We start from the raw sequence: 14,844 nt of genomic DNA, 5'->3' as shown, positions 1-14,844 counted from the left end.
AATAAAAAACAAATGTAATATTGGCATATCATCTGTCTCAAGTGCTACTAAACAAGAATAAAGACATCTACAGACTCCAGGCAACTCATGACACAAAAACATGACACAAAAACATACCACTGCTGATGGACGAGAACCTTCTTTGGTATTACATTTCCTTCGTGAGCCATTTCTACAAAAACCTCTTAAGAAAACAAGTGACAGCAGAAAATGTAGAAAATGACTGATAACAAAAAGAACTAAGGCACATTATGGTAAAGGCAGATCAGAAATAAAAGCTATACATCAGATTTTATTTTCGTTATTGTTGTGGATTTTTTTTTAATTAACCATAGGGAGATAAAAGGTTTTCAACCAGCAGCAGGGAATTTATATGTATATGTTTAATATAGTGTATATATTACATTGGTAGTGTGTGTGCGTGCATGTGTGTGAGTGTGTGTTGAGATGTGTGTGTGTGTACAGCAAGCAGATACTGCACAGCAAATCTGCCTTATTTTCATCATCCAGCAGCGTCACCGTAAAGGAAACACAGTCTCTCTCTCTTCATGTTTTTTCTTTTTCCTGGGTCGATCCATCCATCTTTCAATTTGTTGTGTATCTGAGGAGGAAGATATTTGGTTAACAAATGAAGGAGGATACAAATGTTCTGTTCTGAATAATGTAAAAGAGGGAGAAAGAAACAGGACGAAGGGCAAATAAAAGCATCATATTCTGGCATAAATAAGAGAATTAACTTCCAATAAAAGAAATTGAGTAATGAGAGAAGGTTGTCATAAATAATTGAAAGAAACAGGAACGCAACGCTGTATTTAGAAAAGGTTACACTTCTGGTACCTGGCAATGATATGCGTGACCATCTTGTCCGTGATGCCTGGACAGATATCTTCAGCTATTCGAATGTTACGTTCCAGCTCCTCGATGGCCAACCGCTGCTCAGAGTGCTCCTTGTGCTGTTGCTTCAACTACAGAAGAAGTTGAACAATTAGAATCATTTTTGAAAATCTTTTTTTTAATTTTATTTTAGCTCACTTCTCTCAGGTTACCACAAAACCCTCCAACAAAAATCAGCACAAACGCCCAAAATCAATGGCAGGATAACTACATATTCCCTGATCCCAAAAACAGTGTCTGAAACAAAAGGATGAGTGTATTGATGTTTAGGAGACTTGTGTATACCAACCTCTGTGAAGACGGGGGAGATGACTGTGGTGAGACTGGCAGATTTACTCATCTGATCCTGAACCCAAGGATGAAGAGGACAAGAAAACAAAAGACTGTGAGAATCCAAGTTATACTGACCTCCGACTTCCTCATATTGCATTAAAAAAAAAAAAAAAAAAAATCCAACCCAGTACTAGCAAGGTGTAACTAATAAAGTGGCTGGTCCGGCTAGATGATTGAGACTGAGGCATTACTAGCGAGACCATTATGGACCATACTTCTGATTTGACTTTAAAATACAAGTAAAAACAACTACAAGTTAAAAAACAAAGTAACACACACAGGTGGTACTAACATTTCCATTGAGGATGGTCCTGCTATCTGACTTGTCCTGCTTCTTCTTACGGACAGTGGTGAAGGACCACTCTGGAGACTCGTTGTTTTCCTTATTACTAGATTCACTTAAAGAAAAAATGAACACATTTAAATGCACAGATAGATGTCGGACCTCTCTGCTCACACACACCTGAAGACGAAGTTCCAGCTAAATCAAGAGACAATACCTGTCAGAGTCGTCTGAACTGTTGTCACTGTGGTCCTCCTCCTTCCACCTCCTGTACCTGTCAATCAGCTCGCTGAGATAGGACGTCTTCTTGCAGTGTTTGACGATGAACTTGTGTTTGAGCAGCTCCTTGGCTGTGGGACGCTGCAGGACAAGAAAACTGATTGTAATTTTTTTAAATTTTTTTTTTTTGAAAAGAGATAAAAAACAAAAAACAAAAAAAACAGGTCATGATGTTATTAGTCTATAGATTTAAGATGAAAAGTTAAAAAAGCTTCAGCTTTCCTGGAGGAGATGGAGAAAAAGAATATCAGAAAGATAGGCTGAAAACAGAAGTGACCAGCAGGGGGCAGCAGGATCCAACGTAAATCACACACACAGAGAACAGGGAAGCTGTCCTGAAATATTCAAACCACCCTAACTGTAGGAAATGAAGCCATCTGCGCCAAGCTCACAAAATACTAAAGGGGGAGTTTACAAGGATGGCGGCCCAGCAGGTAAAGCCACCAATCAGAAGCCTAAGTTGCCCTTGATGACCAATAGAGTTTGTGTGTGGGTGATTGTTAGATATTACGGGCTGCATGAATGGGACTTTTAGCAGAAAGCACTCTGTGTGCTCAATCAGAGTAAAAACGCACAATAGAAGTCCCAGTCCATGCTACCATTTCCCAACACTGACACAGCTTATGAATAATCTGGGGTCAATAAAGCCACATATGTGGTAGCGCGTCTCTCCGTACAGCAGGAAATGCTAACATTTATGACTGATATAACATTAGTACAAATGTAAACTAACTTCCTTAGTTATTCATATTACTAGCTAATGTAAACACAGTCTAAGACGTGTATGCCGACAGCCTCGTCACTGCCAGGAAATTGAACTCGTAAGCTTTGCTAGTAAGTATACAAAACACTGTAAATAGTGCCTAAGTATTGACACCAGCGCCACTTATCCAAGTGCTTCCCACACCCCGGTGGGCCCAGCTGGGAAGCAGATGGTGTTGACTCAGGCTACATTAACTCAGCCCCAGGTTCACCTTATATCGGCCAGATGTCAGGTGTGTGGCGATACCTGGACCACGTTGAGCTAACACAACTTCTAGGTCCATAAATGAGCTGTAAACGCCAAACGTAGCCCAGGTTTGACACCTGGAAGCGACTGCCATCTGGAACTTGTTACAATCTAACAATTTTCTTAGCTGTATGTGGTCACCAGTGTAACAAATACCAAGTAGCAAATTAGTTTTGTAGTTCAACCTACTGGTTATTAAGTTAATTTTTCAAATAACCAATCTGCTTCTGTTACAGTGTTTCTGGATGCTGCTCATAATGTTATTCAGTTTCTCAGACTTCTTTCTAGCTGAACAGTGACAAACGCACGTGCCAGAGGCAAGATTAGGGGAAAAATTAGTCGAGGTATTGCAATAAAAAAAAAAAAAAACAGTGGACTTTTTGAAAGCAGGTGACTCATAATGTGTCATTGTCTCATAGACATCCAGAGTCTTTCGGTGACTCACAAACTAACAGATAGTAAAACTAAGGATGTTTTCCTTTGCATTTTTATTTTAGCTTAGTTCTCTAGGAAGTTCAAAAAATTGTTTCACTTAGTTTTCATTTTTTTCAAAAGTTAATTTTTTTTATTTTATTTGAGTCAACTAAACTGTATGTTCCACAATGAGTTTTAGTTTTAGCTAGCTATAATAACATCGCATCTTTTACACTGTCAGCTAGTAAGGAGCTCCATCAGCCAGCTACATACAGACCGAGTGGGCTAAATTAAGGGAAATCAAAGCTAGTTTCTCGTGATGTGGTGAAAGAAATGCTGCAAATATCAAAACGCTAAGCAGTGAGTTAAACTCAGTACATTTAGAGGTAAATGTACAGAAGGCTACATGAACTCTGGGTTTACAACAAAACATACAAGGCAGCTTATTTTGGGTAATTGAAACCCCCCCCCAAAAAAAAAAAAAAAACGACCTCAGAAAGTTACCAAGACTGTTGGTCACATAAATGCAACTGCTCTAGCTCTTTCCCCATAAAAACAAGATCTAATGACCTCTCCTGTACACTCAATGGCATTTGATGCCTCAGTATATATCAATAAAGACACGGTTTGACAACCATTGGGATCGTTTCTGGGTTTTTCCGAAGTCCAGAGACCACCCTCACTAACTTGTGATGCACACAAAGTTATTTTGTTCGACAAGCAGGAGCGAAATGTGACAGAAATTACTTAGTTCAGAAAAGAGAAATATGGATTACTCCAAGTAGGAATTAAAGGGATAAAGTGCTAAAGTAAAACCAGAAATGTCACAGAAATGCAGAGAGAAAATTTTAAGCACTTTCCACCAGTGTTAAAATAACATAGATTTTTAATGTGAATAGAACTCAAAGGATATGGCAGCTAAATACTTTTAAATTACAAAACCCCCAAAGGTTTATTGCATTAAATGTGTGTGTCAGCTGTGAGTCTTACAAAAGAAGGGTCCTTGTTGAGGCAAGCTTCTGTGAACTCTTTGAAGCTTTTGGAGAAATCACCAGTCAGTGTTGGAGGAGGGGATTTGGGGATGTGGAAGAGCACTCGCATTGGATGCATGTCGGAGTTCGGCGGTTCCCCCTTGGCGAGCTCGATGGCCGTGATGCCCAGCGACCAAATATCCGCCTGGGAGGGGCAAACAATAAACACATTTACATGTTATTGACAGTGATCAAAGCTTTAAACAGACTTTTTGCATGTTTATAGGTGGATTATGGCTATGTAAAGCAGACATACTCATACCCAGACAACACAGGGGATTTTGTATTCTTAACAACAAACTGACAGAGACACATGAAGGAATCTGATTTTTTTTTTAACCTTATAAATGACTTTAAACATTCATGTGATTGGGTAAAGATTATTTTAGCACAACTTTGATACAGGAATACAGGCTGTGCAGCTATTAATACATAAAGGCAGAAACACGCCAACATGCTGAGTCAGGCTGACTTTCTGTTTGCACGGTGGCTGTGACACCCACTAAACATATGTCAAGCTGGTAAGGAGGAACACACTCACACACATACACACAAACCTGTATTTATATCCTTGTGGGGACATCTCATTGACATAATGCTTTCCCTAGCTGCTTACCCTAACCATCAAAAATGAATGCTTAACCCTGACCCTTACCCTAAACCTAACCACAACTTAATTTTCAACCTGACACTAAAACCACATTTTGAGTCTCAAAAATGCCTTCAAACTTGTGGGGACCCTGATTTTGGTCCCCACAAGGGCTGTTTGTCCCCACAAGTATAGTAAACTACCAATTTTTGGTCCCCATGAAGATGTTAATACCTGTCCACACACACACACACACACACACACACACACACACACACACACACACGCACAGCCGTTACTCATGCATGAACGATTGAATATCCCATCTTCTCAACTTGCTCTAACAATCATGTGGCAGACCAGACAAGAAGCAGACATTGTCTTATATATGCACACACAGTCACACAGACTTCAGCTGTAGCAGTGCTGTTCAGGGTCACATTACTACAGGATGCTCAGTCACTATTTGACTGTTAACTCTGCCAGCTCCATTACAGTCACACTGACCATATGGCAGCATGTGGTAGGAATACACACACACACACACACACACACACACACACACACACACACACACACCCACCCCGATGGACACCAAATGGTATAAAACAAGTTAATTCTCAATAAATACCTACAAAAATGAGAAAACTACTCATCTAGAGATTATTCATGATAAGGTTTTATTAGATTTCTTCCATGTAAAGAGGAAAAAGACCAAATTTGTGCCTGAGTCTGGGTCCCGTAAGTTGCACTCAAAAAAAAACCGAATAAAACTCCAGCAAATAGAAAAATGCTGCAAAAGCACTAAAAATACAGAGAAAGTAGAATAAAATTTTATTCATATTGGCGCAAACCAGGAACAGCAATGTGCCGTGACAGATTTGGCGTGAGGGAAGAAAGACAGGGCAAAAACAGAAAGGTTCCTGGGGACACAATATCGTGACGGACCACTGGCAGAAGAAACAAAAACCAAAACATGTAAAGGACTGCACTGAGGCACGCTTAAAAGAAGCACAGATTTCATCATTGTTGTGAGAGGAAAACAAGACGAGGTAACGTGTGTTTTAATCAGTGATTCATATAACACTGTATATTCATGTTAGCCATTTACTGCTAGCTTGTCACTTCATCAGGTCGAACATTGCATTATTGTTTCCCCAATAACACGTCTGCTTTGTTTCATCATTTATGTATTTATTTATTTTTTAGCTTTTGCAGTGTTTTCTTTTCTCTAATGTGATTTCATAAATTCTGTGATATGTAGAAGGATTTAACAAAAATTTGTTCTGTGCCTGGAAAGGTTTTTTTTTTACGTAGAAGAATAAACAAAAACTATCCAGGTGAGTGTATGCACAACTCTCAACTGTAGCTCAACACAACATAAAGTGTAGGAGGCACCACCTTTTTGAACTATTACCCTAGCTGGAGGCAGACCACTATTATTTAAAAAATAGAAAAAAAAAAAAAAAAAAAAAAAAAAAAAGGCGATCCAAGCCTCTTCCACCTCTAATACAACCAGTGATGCAGAGCAGCTGATCTGTGCATCAGATGAACCCTTACACTTATCTACAGTTCGATCTAGCTGAGGTTCCCCCCACTTCCTGTCTACTTTTTTTTTTTTTTACTTGTATGGACTAAACCCCACAGGAAACTGTGGTGTTAGTGGCAAACAGTAGGGCAGAGTTAAAGAAACATATTCAACTTGTAAAAACATTTACATTTCTCAGTCATGTCACTGTCCTGAATCAGCCTCTGGCAGGCTTTACACTGCTCTCACGCTAATGGCTGTTCAGGCCAGTCACTGAAAAACAGGGCAAGACTTCTTAGAAATATAACTGAATTATGGGTTATGAGTGGCTGTAACATCAACTAACAAGATTATTTTGAGAAAGTTGAAAATACTGCTGGTTGACAGAGGAAGTGCTTCTGTAAATGGTGCGGAGATTCAAATACCTCTGGTCAAAGTCACATGGTTGATGTATTAATAGGACAACTGACAGTCTGTGACCGAGACTGATATGAGATTAGGCAACACACACACACACACACACACACACACACACACACACACACACACACACAGCAAAGTACAATGGCTGTCTTCTGTTTGCAGGCTTGTTCTAACTTCTCAGGTTACATTTACGTAACCGTTGGCAAAGTCTCCAAACCGCCTTCGGTATTTCAACAAGTTGCACTTTGTCTTCCTTCCCTTTAAAGAGGATTTTAAAAACAAAAAAACAAAACAGTACAGACTCAAACATTCATTCATACTTGAACCTGTTTTTGTTTTTCACAAACTACATGATTATTCCTTTAAAACTTAAAAAAAAAACCTTTAAATCAGGGGTCCCTAATCTCAGTCCACAAGGGCCGGTGTCCTGCAGGTTTCAGATGTGTCCTTGATCCATCACAGCTGATGTAAATGGATAAATTACCTTCCCAACAAGTCTTGAAGTTCTCCAGAGGCCTGGTAATGAACTAATCATGTGATTCAGGTGTGTTGATCCAGGGTGATCTAAAACCTGCAGGGACACCGGCCCTCGTGGACTGAGATTGGGGACCCCTGCTTTAAATGATGGTCTCCTGCAGATATTTGAGCAATTAAACTGTGCCAGAGAGATAATGAACGAGTCCAGCTTAAATGAGTTTTTGGTCACATTTCTAGATCATTTCTAGACCTTTTTTGTTACCTGATCCCTCTAAGGCCAAAATACACAATATAAATCACAAAGGCACATGAAGGCAGTGTTACATATACGCACAAAGACACATGAACCAAACCACATCAAGAGGTCAAGTGAAAACACCCTAATGGATCTGCCTTATTTCCAAAGAACACACTTATAAAACAAGCAGACAGAAAGCAGCTCCGCCTCTTTATACAAATTTCATCAGTTTTGTTTGCTCTGTGACTTGCATCAAAACCTGCGTGTTTGATGCCAGCAGGTGCAAGGTGCATTTCTAACTCCATTCACTGCTGAAGTCATTGTTTTGATACACAAACAAAGGACACGGTGAGGGAATCCCTTCTAAACTGGGGACCAAGTGGACGATCATCATCATCATCCTCATCAAATAAAAGCTAAAATCGCCACGATGGCAGCAGCATCTCTATTGGATGCAAATAAACCCTAGAGGACTGTGGAAATAATGCAAAGTGGGCCACAACAACAAATCCACATGTGTTGGGTTGCTACAGCAACACGCAAACAGAATAGGAGGAAAATCACAAAGCGGGATAGTCTATTGTTTTTATTTTTTAAGACCTGGTGGACTTTTAAAGGGTGAGAAAATGCCTGTCTTGGTATAAGGATAGGTGCTGTTTGAATTAACTAGGAAAATTTGCACTAATCTAAAAGATGGTTCTTTCAAAATAAGTCTCAAACACTGATTAGAAGTTTTCTGTTAAAGGCTGTTATGTGACTACCGACTACCAATGCAGCATCACAATCAGGCCTTTAGCTAGAAATGCATGCTAACATGCTAACAAGCACAGGTTTCTCCATTCCTTAGCATTTGTATTTTTGACTATGAGAAGCTATTAGCTTAACATAAGAATAGTTTTATACTTTATTTTGTTGTGAACCTTGCCCAAAGTCATTAAACTTATGAGAAAATAATTTTCTCTCAAGTTTAACAAATTTATTAGACAACCACCCAATATTAGGATAATGCCTAACTTAACAGTATAGCTAATACACCAGTATGTGCAAGCTCTTAATTTGATTAGTTTTCTTAATTTTAGCGTATATTTTTTGGAAAAACACACCCAAAAACTATATGCAAAAAGCAACAACAACAAAATAAAGTCTAAAAATAAATGTGAAAATATGCTTTGCCTACTGTCCTTTTGTGCAAATAAAACATATATAGAAAGGTATGTCTGTCGTGCCTTGCATACTTATGGCACCTCAGACATAATTGGATAATTACAGTTTCCAAGAGGAGCTGAGTGGATGTGAAGAAGGGCAGCACAATAGAAAGTATTTTGTTTGTTTTACATTTAACTCTTTCGTGTTATGCCTCCAGGTCCAGTGCAGACGCAGTTTGTACAACTGCAACTATGTTAATGACATTTAATTCTGATCAAATTTGGCAGTTTTCTTTTGTTTTCAAGCACATGCTCAGCAGAGTCGTCAAGCTCATTGTTACATGGCTGTTGTTGACTTTAAGTTAGAGTTTCATTGTTAGATGGAAGTGGAAGTACAAGCTTCAGGTTTTGATGGACATTTTCAAAAGTTCACGCTGTCCGGGTGATGTAAACAAGCAGAACTGTTGTATAAGACACTTCCTCTAAATGTCTCTTATTTGTACAGCCAGAGTTTGCTCATTTTGAATGAATATGAGGTGGTTCTGCATTCTGAAATTCCCACAACTACCTTCTAGTTATAAGCTAAAGATTATGAATGGCCTTTATGAAATCTGCAACGGTATAAACAGGTGTCTTACCTTGGAGTCGTAGGCGGACTGCTGGATGACCTCAGGAGCCATCCAGAACGGCGTTCCCACAAAGGTTTCCCTCTTGATCTGCGTGTCTGTCAGCTGACCTGCCACTCCGAAGTCCGCCAGCTTCACCTGACCCTGCTCCGACAGCAGGACGTTGGCAGCTGCAGAGAAGCAAATAATTTAACCTTTCTGCAACATCATCGGACTGAGTAACATCATCAACTAATGGTAGTTATTTTGTGCAATAAATGTAATTCTGATTCTAATGCTGTCAAATTAAGTATAAAAATCGCAAAAGAATTCCAGATTTCCACTAAAGCGGCTGTCCTTCATCTCTGAACCCCTACAGCTAAGATGTTGAGTACAAAGTTAGCACATATTAAAGAATAAGTATCAAGTAAGTATCAATTTCACGGGTTTGAAAATTTTTTTTTCCATTTCCTCCTTCTGACGACTTCCCCTGTACTCTTAAAGATGACTTTTGACACATCAGGATATATCAATAAAGACGTAGTTTGACAAACATTAGAATCGTTTTCTGCGCTTTTCCAAGAATATCTGCACAGGCAGAGATCACCCTCACTAACTTCTGATGCACGCCCAGTCATTTTGTTCCATAAGTAGGCTGAAATATGATTTAAACACATCAGGGTGAATCAAACTACTCAGACCTCATGTTAAACCTGCTCTCAGGCCTGTGTGGGTGGATCAACATCCTGAGAGCTGTTTCACAGTTGGTAATGAGAACATGTTGAAGTTCTTCATTGTTTCTATGACAGTGTTTACTTCAATACCCAGCTCAGTAACGCTCGAGTGTCACAGCCTCGCAGAATATGAAAATCTTTTGTCAAATGTGAGAAAATCAAGTAGTGATCAGCGATCAAGAAAGCTTTCTGCATGGATCCTGCGACATAAATTAAATGGACGGGCTTCCAATGAAAGAGGTCGTCAATTGTGGGAAGTTTCGTTTCCCCTAAGGCACCAACACCTGCACCGATTCTCAGATTCTGAATCTTACTTTCATTTAAATGATATAATATTTGAATCGGTGTTAGAGGTCCGGGCGCTACAGTCTAACCAGCACCTGCCGCACCTTTGATGTCTCTGTGGATCTTCTTCTCAGAGTGCAGGTAGTCGAGCCCTTTCAGGATCTCCTTCAGCATGGTGGCAATCTGAAACTCATCAAACGGACCTGCCCGCAGCTGCGCACACACACACACACACACACACACACACACACACACACACACACACACACACACACACGCAGAGTGATGACACGGGTATAAAATACACTGTGATATGCCGGAGGCTCACAAACACACCCTATTCCAGTTTCAATCAAGACAAGTCCCAACACAGAAAATTAGACAATCAAATGTTAATGAATCAGATTTTCTCATTTTAAACAGAGTTTTAAAAACTTTGTTTTTTATTTTGATTTAAAAGAATTAAAGTTTAATTTCTCTGTATTTATGTGCAAAGAGATGTTTATACTCATAAGTGAGAATTCTCCAAAACAGGGAGGATGAAACTAAAGGATAGGAGATTAAACGCTTTCTACATCTATTAGCGAGACCTCACAAACATTGGCTCTAGTCATTACTTGATATTATTTCACTTACTAGGTTTCATGGACAATAAATCCTCTACAAATGGACATAAAGACTCACCAAGTCGAGTGCTGAGCCCCCTCCAAGATACTCCATGATGATCCACAATTTACTTCCCTGAAAGACAGAATTACAAATAAACTTCCAACAATGTGCCTATAAAAATGACTCAACTACAATATACTGGGAATAAAAAAAAAATCCATAGTTCGCAGTAGGTGAAAAATTTTCCGTGGGAAAATAACACTCCCCACTCCTGTGGAATTCCTTTTAAACCTGACTTAGATCGGCTTCCGGGCTGAATGAAAATATCCGCCTTACCTTCAGGTAGGAGCCGTAGTACTTGGTGATGTACGGACTGTCGCACTGACTGAGCACCGTGATCTCCTGCTGGATGTCCTCGATTTCATCCTCTGCCTCCTCCAGATCGATCGTTTTGATGGCGACGACGCTCTGAGTGCGATTATCGATTCCTTTGAAGACCTGCAGGAGGGAACGGGAGGCAGAGAAGTGAAAAAACATGGATGTAAGAAAACAAAAGAGGATCACCAGGAGAGGAAGAAGAGAAAGAGAGAGGTGAGAAAGAATAAAAATGAGGGGGATAAAGGAAGTGAATGTAGGAGAGAAGATGACAAAAAATAATAAATTACACCCACCTCTCCAAAAGATCCTTTTCCAATGCGATCCAATTTAGTGAACAGCTCCTCTGGATCGAGCTGAGTACTCTGAGGAGACGACGAACAAAGAGTTAACAGCTCCATAATAATAATAATAAAAATAATAAACTATTAGCAAAACTACAGGTCTCAAACAAATTAAGATAAATGCACCACACGGGCTGAAACACAAACAGACTCATGCTGCTCATTTGCAAATAGATTAAAAACACATTTCTATCATTTATAATATCCAGAAGCAGATATCCAAGTCATTTGCATGCTTGGAATATCGGACAGACATCATGACGTGGAATGGCCAGTCTGGTTAAGACAAAAGTCTCTCTTATTATTAAATAAGCTGTAGCTTGAAATTGAATGTATTTTTACAATTCCAACAACAGCAACAGAAAACCAGATTTCTGTTACTGAAGCTCAGCAGCGCTGTGACATTTGACGTCAAATTGATCCAAAAACATCTGCACATCCTGCGTGTTTATTACACATTTGAATATTATATAACTTCCAGTAAAACTGTTGGCTCATGAGTGTTAATGCATCGACACACTGAGCCTATTCAGGCGCGCCACCAGGTGTAACAATCACGTGTAAACTGATCAGGAATTACTAGTAAATAATTAACTCTTATTTTGAAAGTTCAGGCAGTTCTATCGCTCCTTCCTTAGTTTAGGGACTTATCCTCTTAACTTCACATTCAACCTGTGCTTTACACTGTGCTTCTTCCCAAGGTGCATCACCACGGTAACTTGAGCTGCAGATGAAACCTCCTCCAGAGCAGGTCACGTGTGAGCTCAACAGGTATGCGTCTATTCCAAGAAAGGCCTGTGGATCTCAGCGCTCAGTTGCCAGGAGGGTTTCAAGAGTGTCTAAAGTTTTTGTCTGTCTCTGATGAGCATCATTAAGAAGTATAGCTTCATACGAGGATCCTTTTTTTTCCTGTTGGCTGCAAGCTAGTTAAAACAAAAAAACAAAAACCAAGAACCTAAATATGGTAATATGATTGTAAAACAGGGAACCTATTTGTACCAGGTGACCTTACAGACTATTGTTCTTCATTTGCCATCGCAGCTGGAAAGAACAGGCCTAAAACTCTGTTAAGCATGTCAATAAACAGCCAGTTAATGTAATGGATTATCACCTGTTAGAGCCTCCCTTGTTTGCTCTATAAATCTAACTTCTAAGAAAGACCTGGTCAAGGTAGCATCCACACCCTAGCTGTAGCATAAAACATTACAGGCCTTTCAATAAAAACATCCACCGGCCTCCTTCATTGCATACCTGATGATGCTTTAGATGCAGGGATGTTTAAAAGTTCAGGTGTGTGTTAATTATTCCTTGTCAAAAGGTGCATAACACACACCAGAACCTTCAGCACATCAAAAAGCAACCATCAGAGCATCACAGCTGGTGCCTACTGGGTACGAAGACAAACTGGGAGTAGGGCAGGGCAATATTGCAAAATATTTATCACCATATATATTTGATAATTTGCGATAACGATATAACTGACAATATAATTGACACAAGACAAAATACTTTACAACTCCACAACTTTATTAGTGCAAAAAAACCAGCATCAATTTATTTCCACTTAAACAAGCAGCTGTTTCTTTATAATTGCATTAAAGCGATATAAAAACTTTACAGTGCAAATTCCTTGCTGACAGTTTAACCAAAAGGCATTTCCATTGGAAATGGGCCGATATATCCCGAGCATAACCATGTATGATATCCACACAATATAAAAAGAGGTGCTTTGCAACATGAAACTGCAGTGTGCCAAATAAATAAGTCAAATACGTATTTTTTTGGACCATAAGGAGCATGGAATTATAAGACGCACTGTCGATGAATGGGTCTGTTTTCATCCATAAGGCACACCAGGTTATAAGGCACATTAAGGGAAACAAAACAGTCAGATAAGTCAAACTTTACTCAACTTTCTTCTTGCTTCCTCCACTTGCGTCCCATTGATTCATTAATGTTGAATTCTTTCACAGCTGCTCTACTTCCATTAAATCACAGAATTAATTATAGTTAAAAATCAGCTGCTAATAGACCAGTCTACGTTTCTGATGTAGTGACCGACTTATCCAGCTGATAGCCGCCTTTAGTCGCTAAGCCTGATTGCAGATGTTAGTCTAAGAGAAGCCCAGAAAGATATTGTGGGTGTGCTGACCTTGCTGTGTAAATACAGGTGCCTGCTCTGCAGATTCGCTGCAAGCTGGAGAGTCACCCTTACTGGCACCAGGTACGATGAGGTCAGCGAGGCTGAACTACCCTCAGCTGAATTCACTGAACAAACAGCTGCTTATCATGCACAAAATATTTCAGCTACAAAGATTCGCAGAGGAGTTACTAATGAGTAATTGCTGCCCTTGTTTTTGCAGGATTTGTTTTAAATATAAAATCACTGAAATTAGGCAGAAAGACAGAATAATAAGATATTATAGTGACTTTTAACATCTTGATGCATGCTCAATCTTCCAGGTAAGTAAATCCCAAAGATTGACTGTGTTCATCTGGACGTAGCGTTTCGTCACTCATCCAAGTGACTTCTTCAGTCTCAGCTGACTGCAGGTTTCCCCAATCTTATAAAGTCATTGCACAATGACTGGAACTAGCACCACTGAATGAACAATGGGCATTTCTCCCACTGAAAACGCTACATCCAGATGAACAGAATCAACCTTTTGGTGTAGTGACTTTTAACATTTTGCATTAATTTGAGTATTGAAACAGCATATATTGCAATTTATAATCATTTTTAAAATGCAAATTACATCCTCAAAGTTAAAATCTTTTAACATCTGATTTATTCAATAAGAATGATCTCACTTCAGTTTTATTTGCTGCATAATGAGACAGAAGAATGCAACACTGTCACTAAAACCTGCCATACGTAGTGCCACAGGAGTTTAAAGACGTACGGAGCTGGTTGTAGTATTTTTACTCATGTGACTGAGCCGTTAGCTTGATAAAGCTACTTTCTAATTCAGAGCAAACCCAGTGTGTTTAGTGTTGGGTGGTTTTTCAGTTGAGTTAATGCAGTCTGGACCCCCAACATTAGTATCCTTGTATCGATACAATATAACAATGTAAAAAATATCAAACACTATACTGTCTTCCACCGCCCAAATGTTTTGTACGTTATATTTTAAAACATGCATGGGTTCTCTCCAGGTACACCAGCTTCCTCCCACAGTCCAAGACATGCAGTTAGTGCAGTTAGGTTAATTAGTAATTCTAAATTGGCCAAAGCTGTGAATGTGAGTG

General features: G+C 39.3%; 1 protein-coding gene across 1 annotated transcript in view; it reads right to left on the bottom strand.

Annotated features, from left to right (window-relative positions):
- Window positions 1–568: 568 nt before the first annotated feature.
- LOC113019417 (serine/threonine-protein kinase 26-like) overlaps window positions 569–14,844 on the bottom strand; it is a 50,254-nt gene continuing 35,978 nt past the window's right edge. Inside the window, exons 2-12 of the mRNA XM_026163138.1 lie at window positions 11,548–11,616; window positions 11,213–11,374; window positions 10,952–11,008; window positions 10,372–10,480; window positions 9,282–9,439; window positions 4,203–4,388; window positions 1,728–1,870; window positions 1,520–1,625; window positions 1,184–1,240; window positions 838–965; window positions 569–601 (exon numbers count right to left, since the gene is read on the bottom strand). Of these exons, the coding sequence (XP_026018923.1) occupies window positions 586–601; window positions 838–965; window positions 1,184–1,240; window positions 1,520–1,625; window positions 1,728–1,870; window positions 4,203–4,388; window positions 9,282–9,439; window positions 10,372–10,480; window positions 10,952–11,008; window positions 11,213–11,374; window positions 11,548–11,616 (1,191 nt within the window). The 3' untranslated portion in view covers window positions 569–585. The remainder of the gene's footprint in view (window positions 602–837; window positions 966–1,183; window positions 1,241–1,519; window positions 1,626–1,727; window positions 1,871–4,202; window positions 4,389–9,281; window positions 9,440–10,371; window positions 10,481–10,951; window positions 11,009–11,212; window positions 11,375–11,547; window positions 11,617–14,844) is intronic.

This window comes from Astatotilapia calliptera, chromosome 3 (assembly GCF_900246225.1).
Source record: "Astatotilapia calliptera chromosome 3, fAstCal1.2, whole genome shotgun sequence".
Taxonomy (NCBI): domain Eukaryota; kingdom Metazoa; phylum Chordata; class Actinopteri; order Cichliformes; family Cichlidae; genus Astatotilapia; species Astatotilapia calliptera.
Note: the sequence above shows the minus strand (reverse complement) of the source record. Positions and strands in the feature narration are given on the sequence as shown.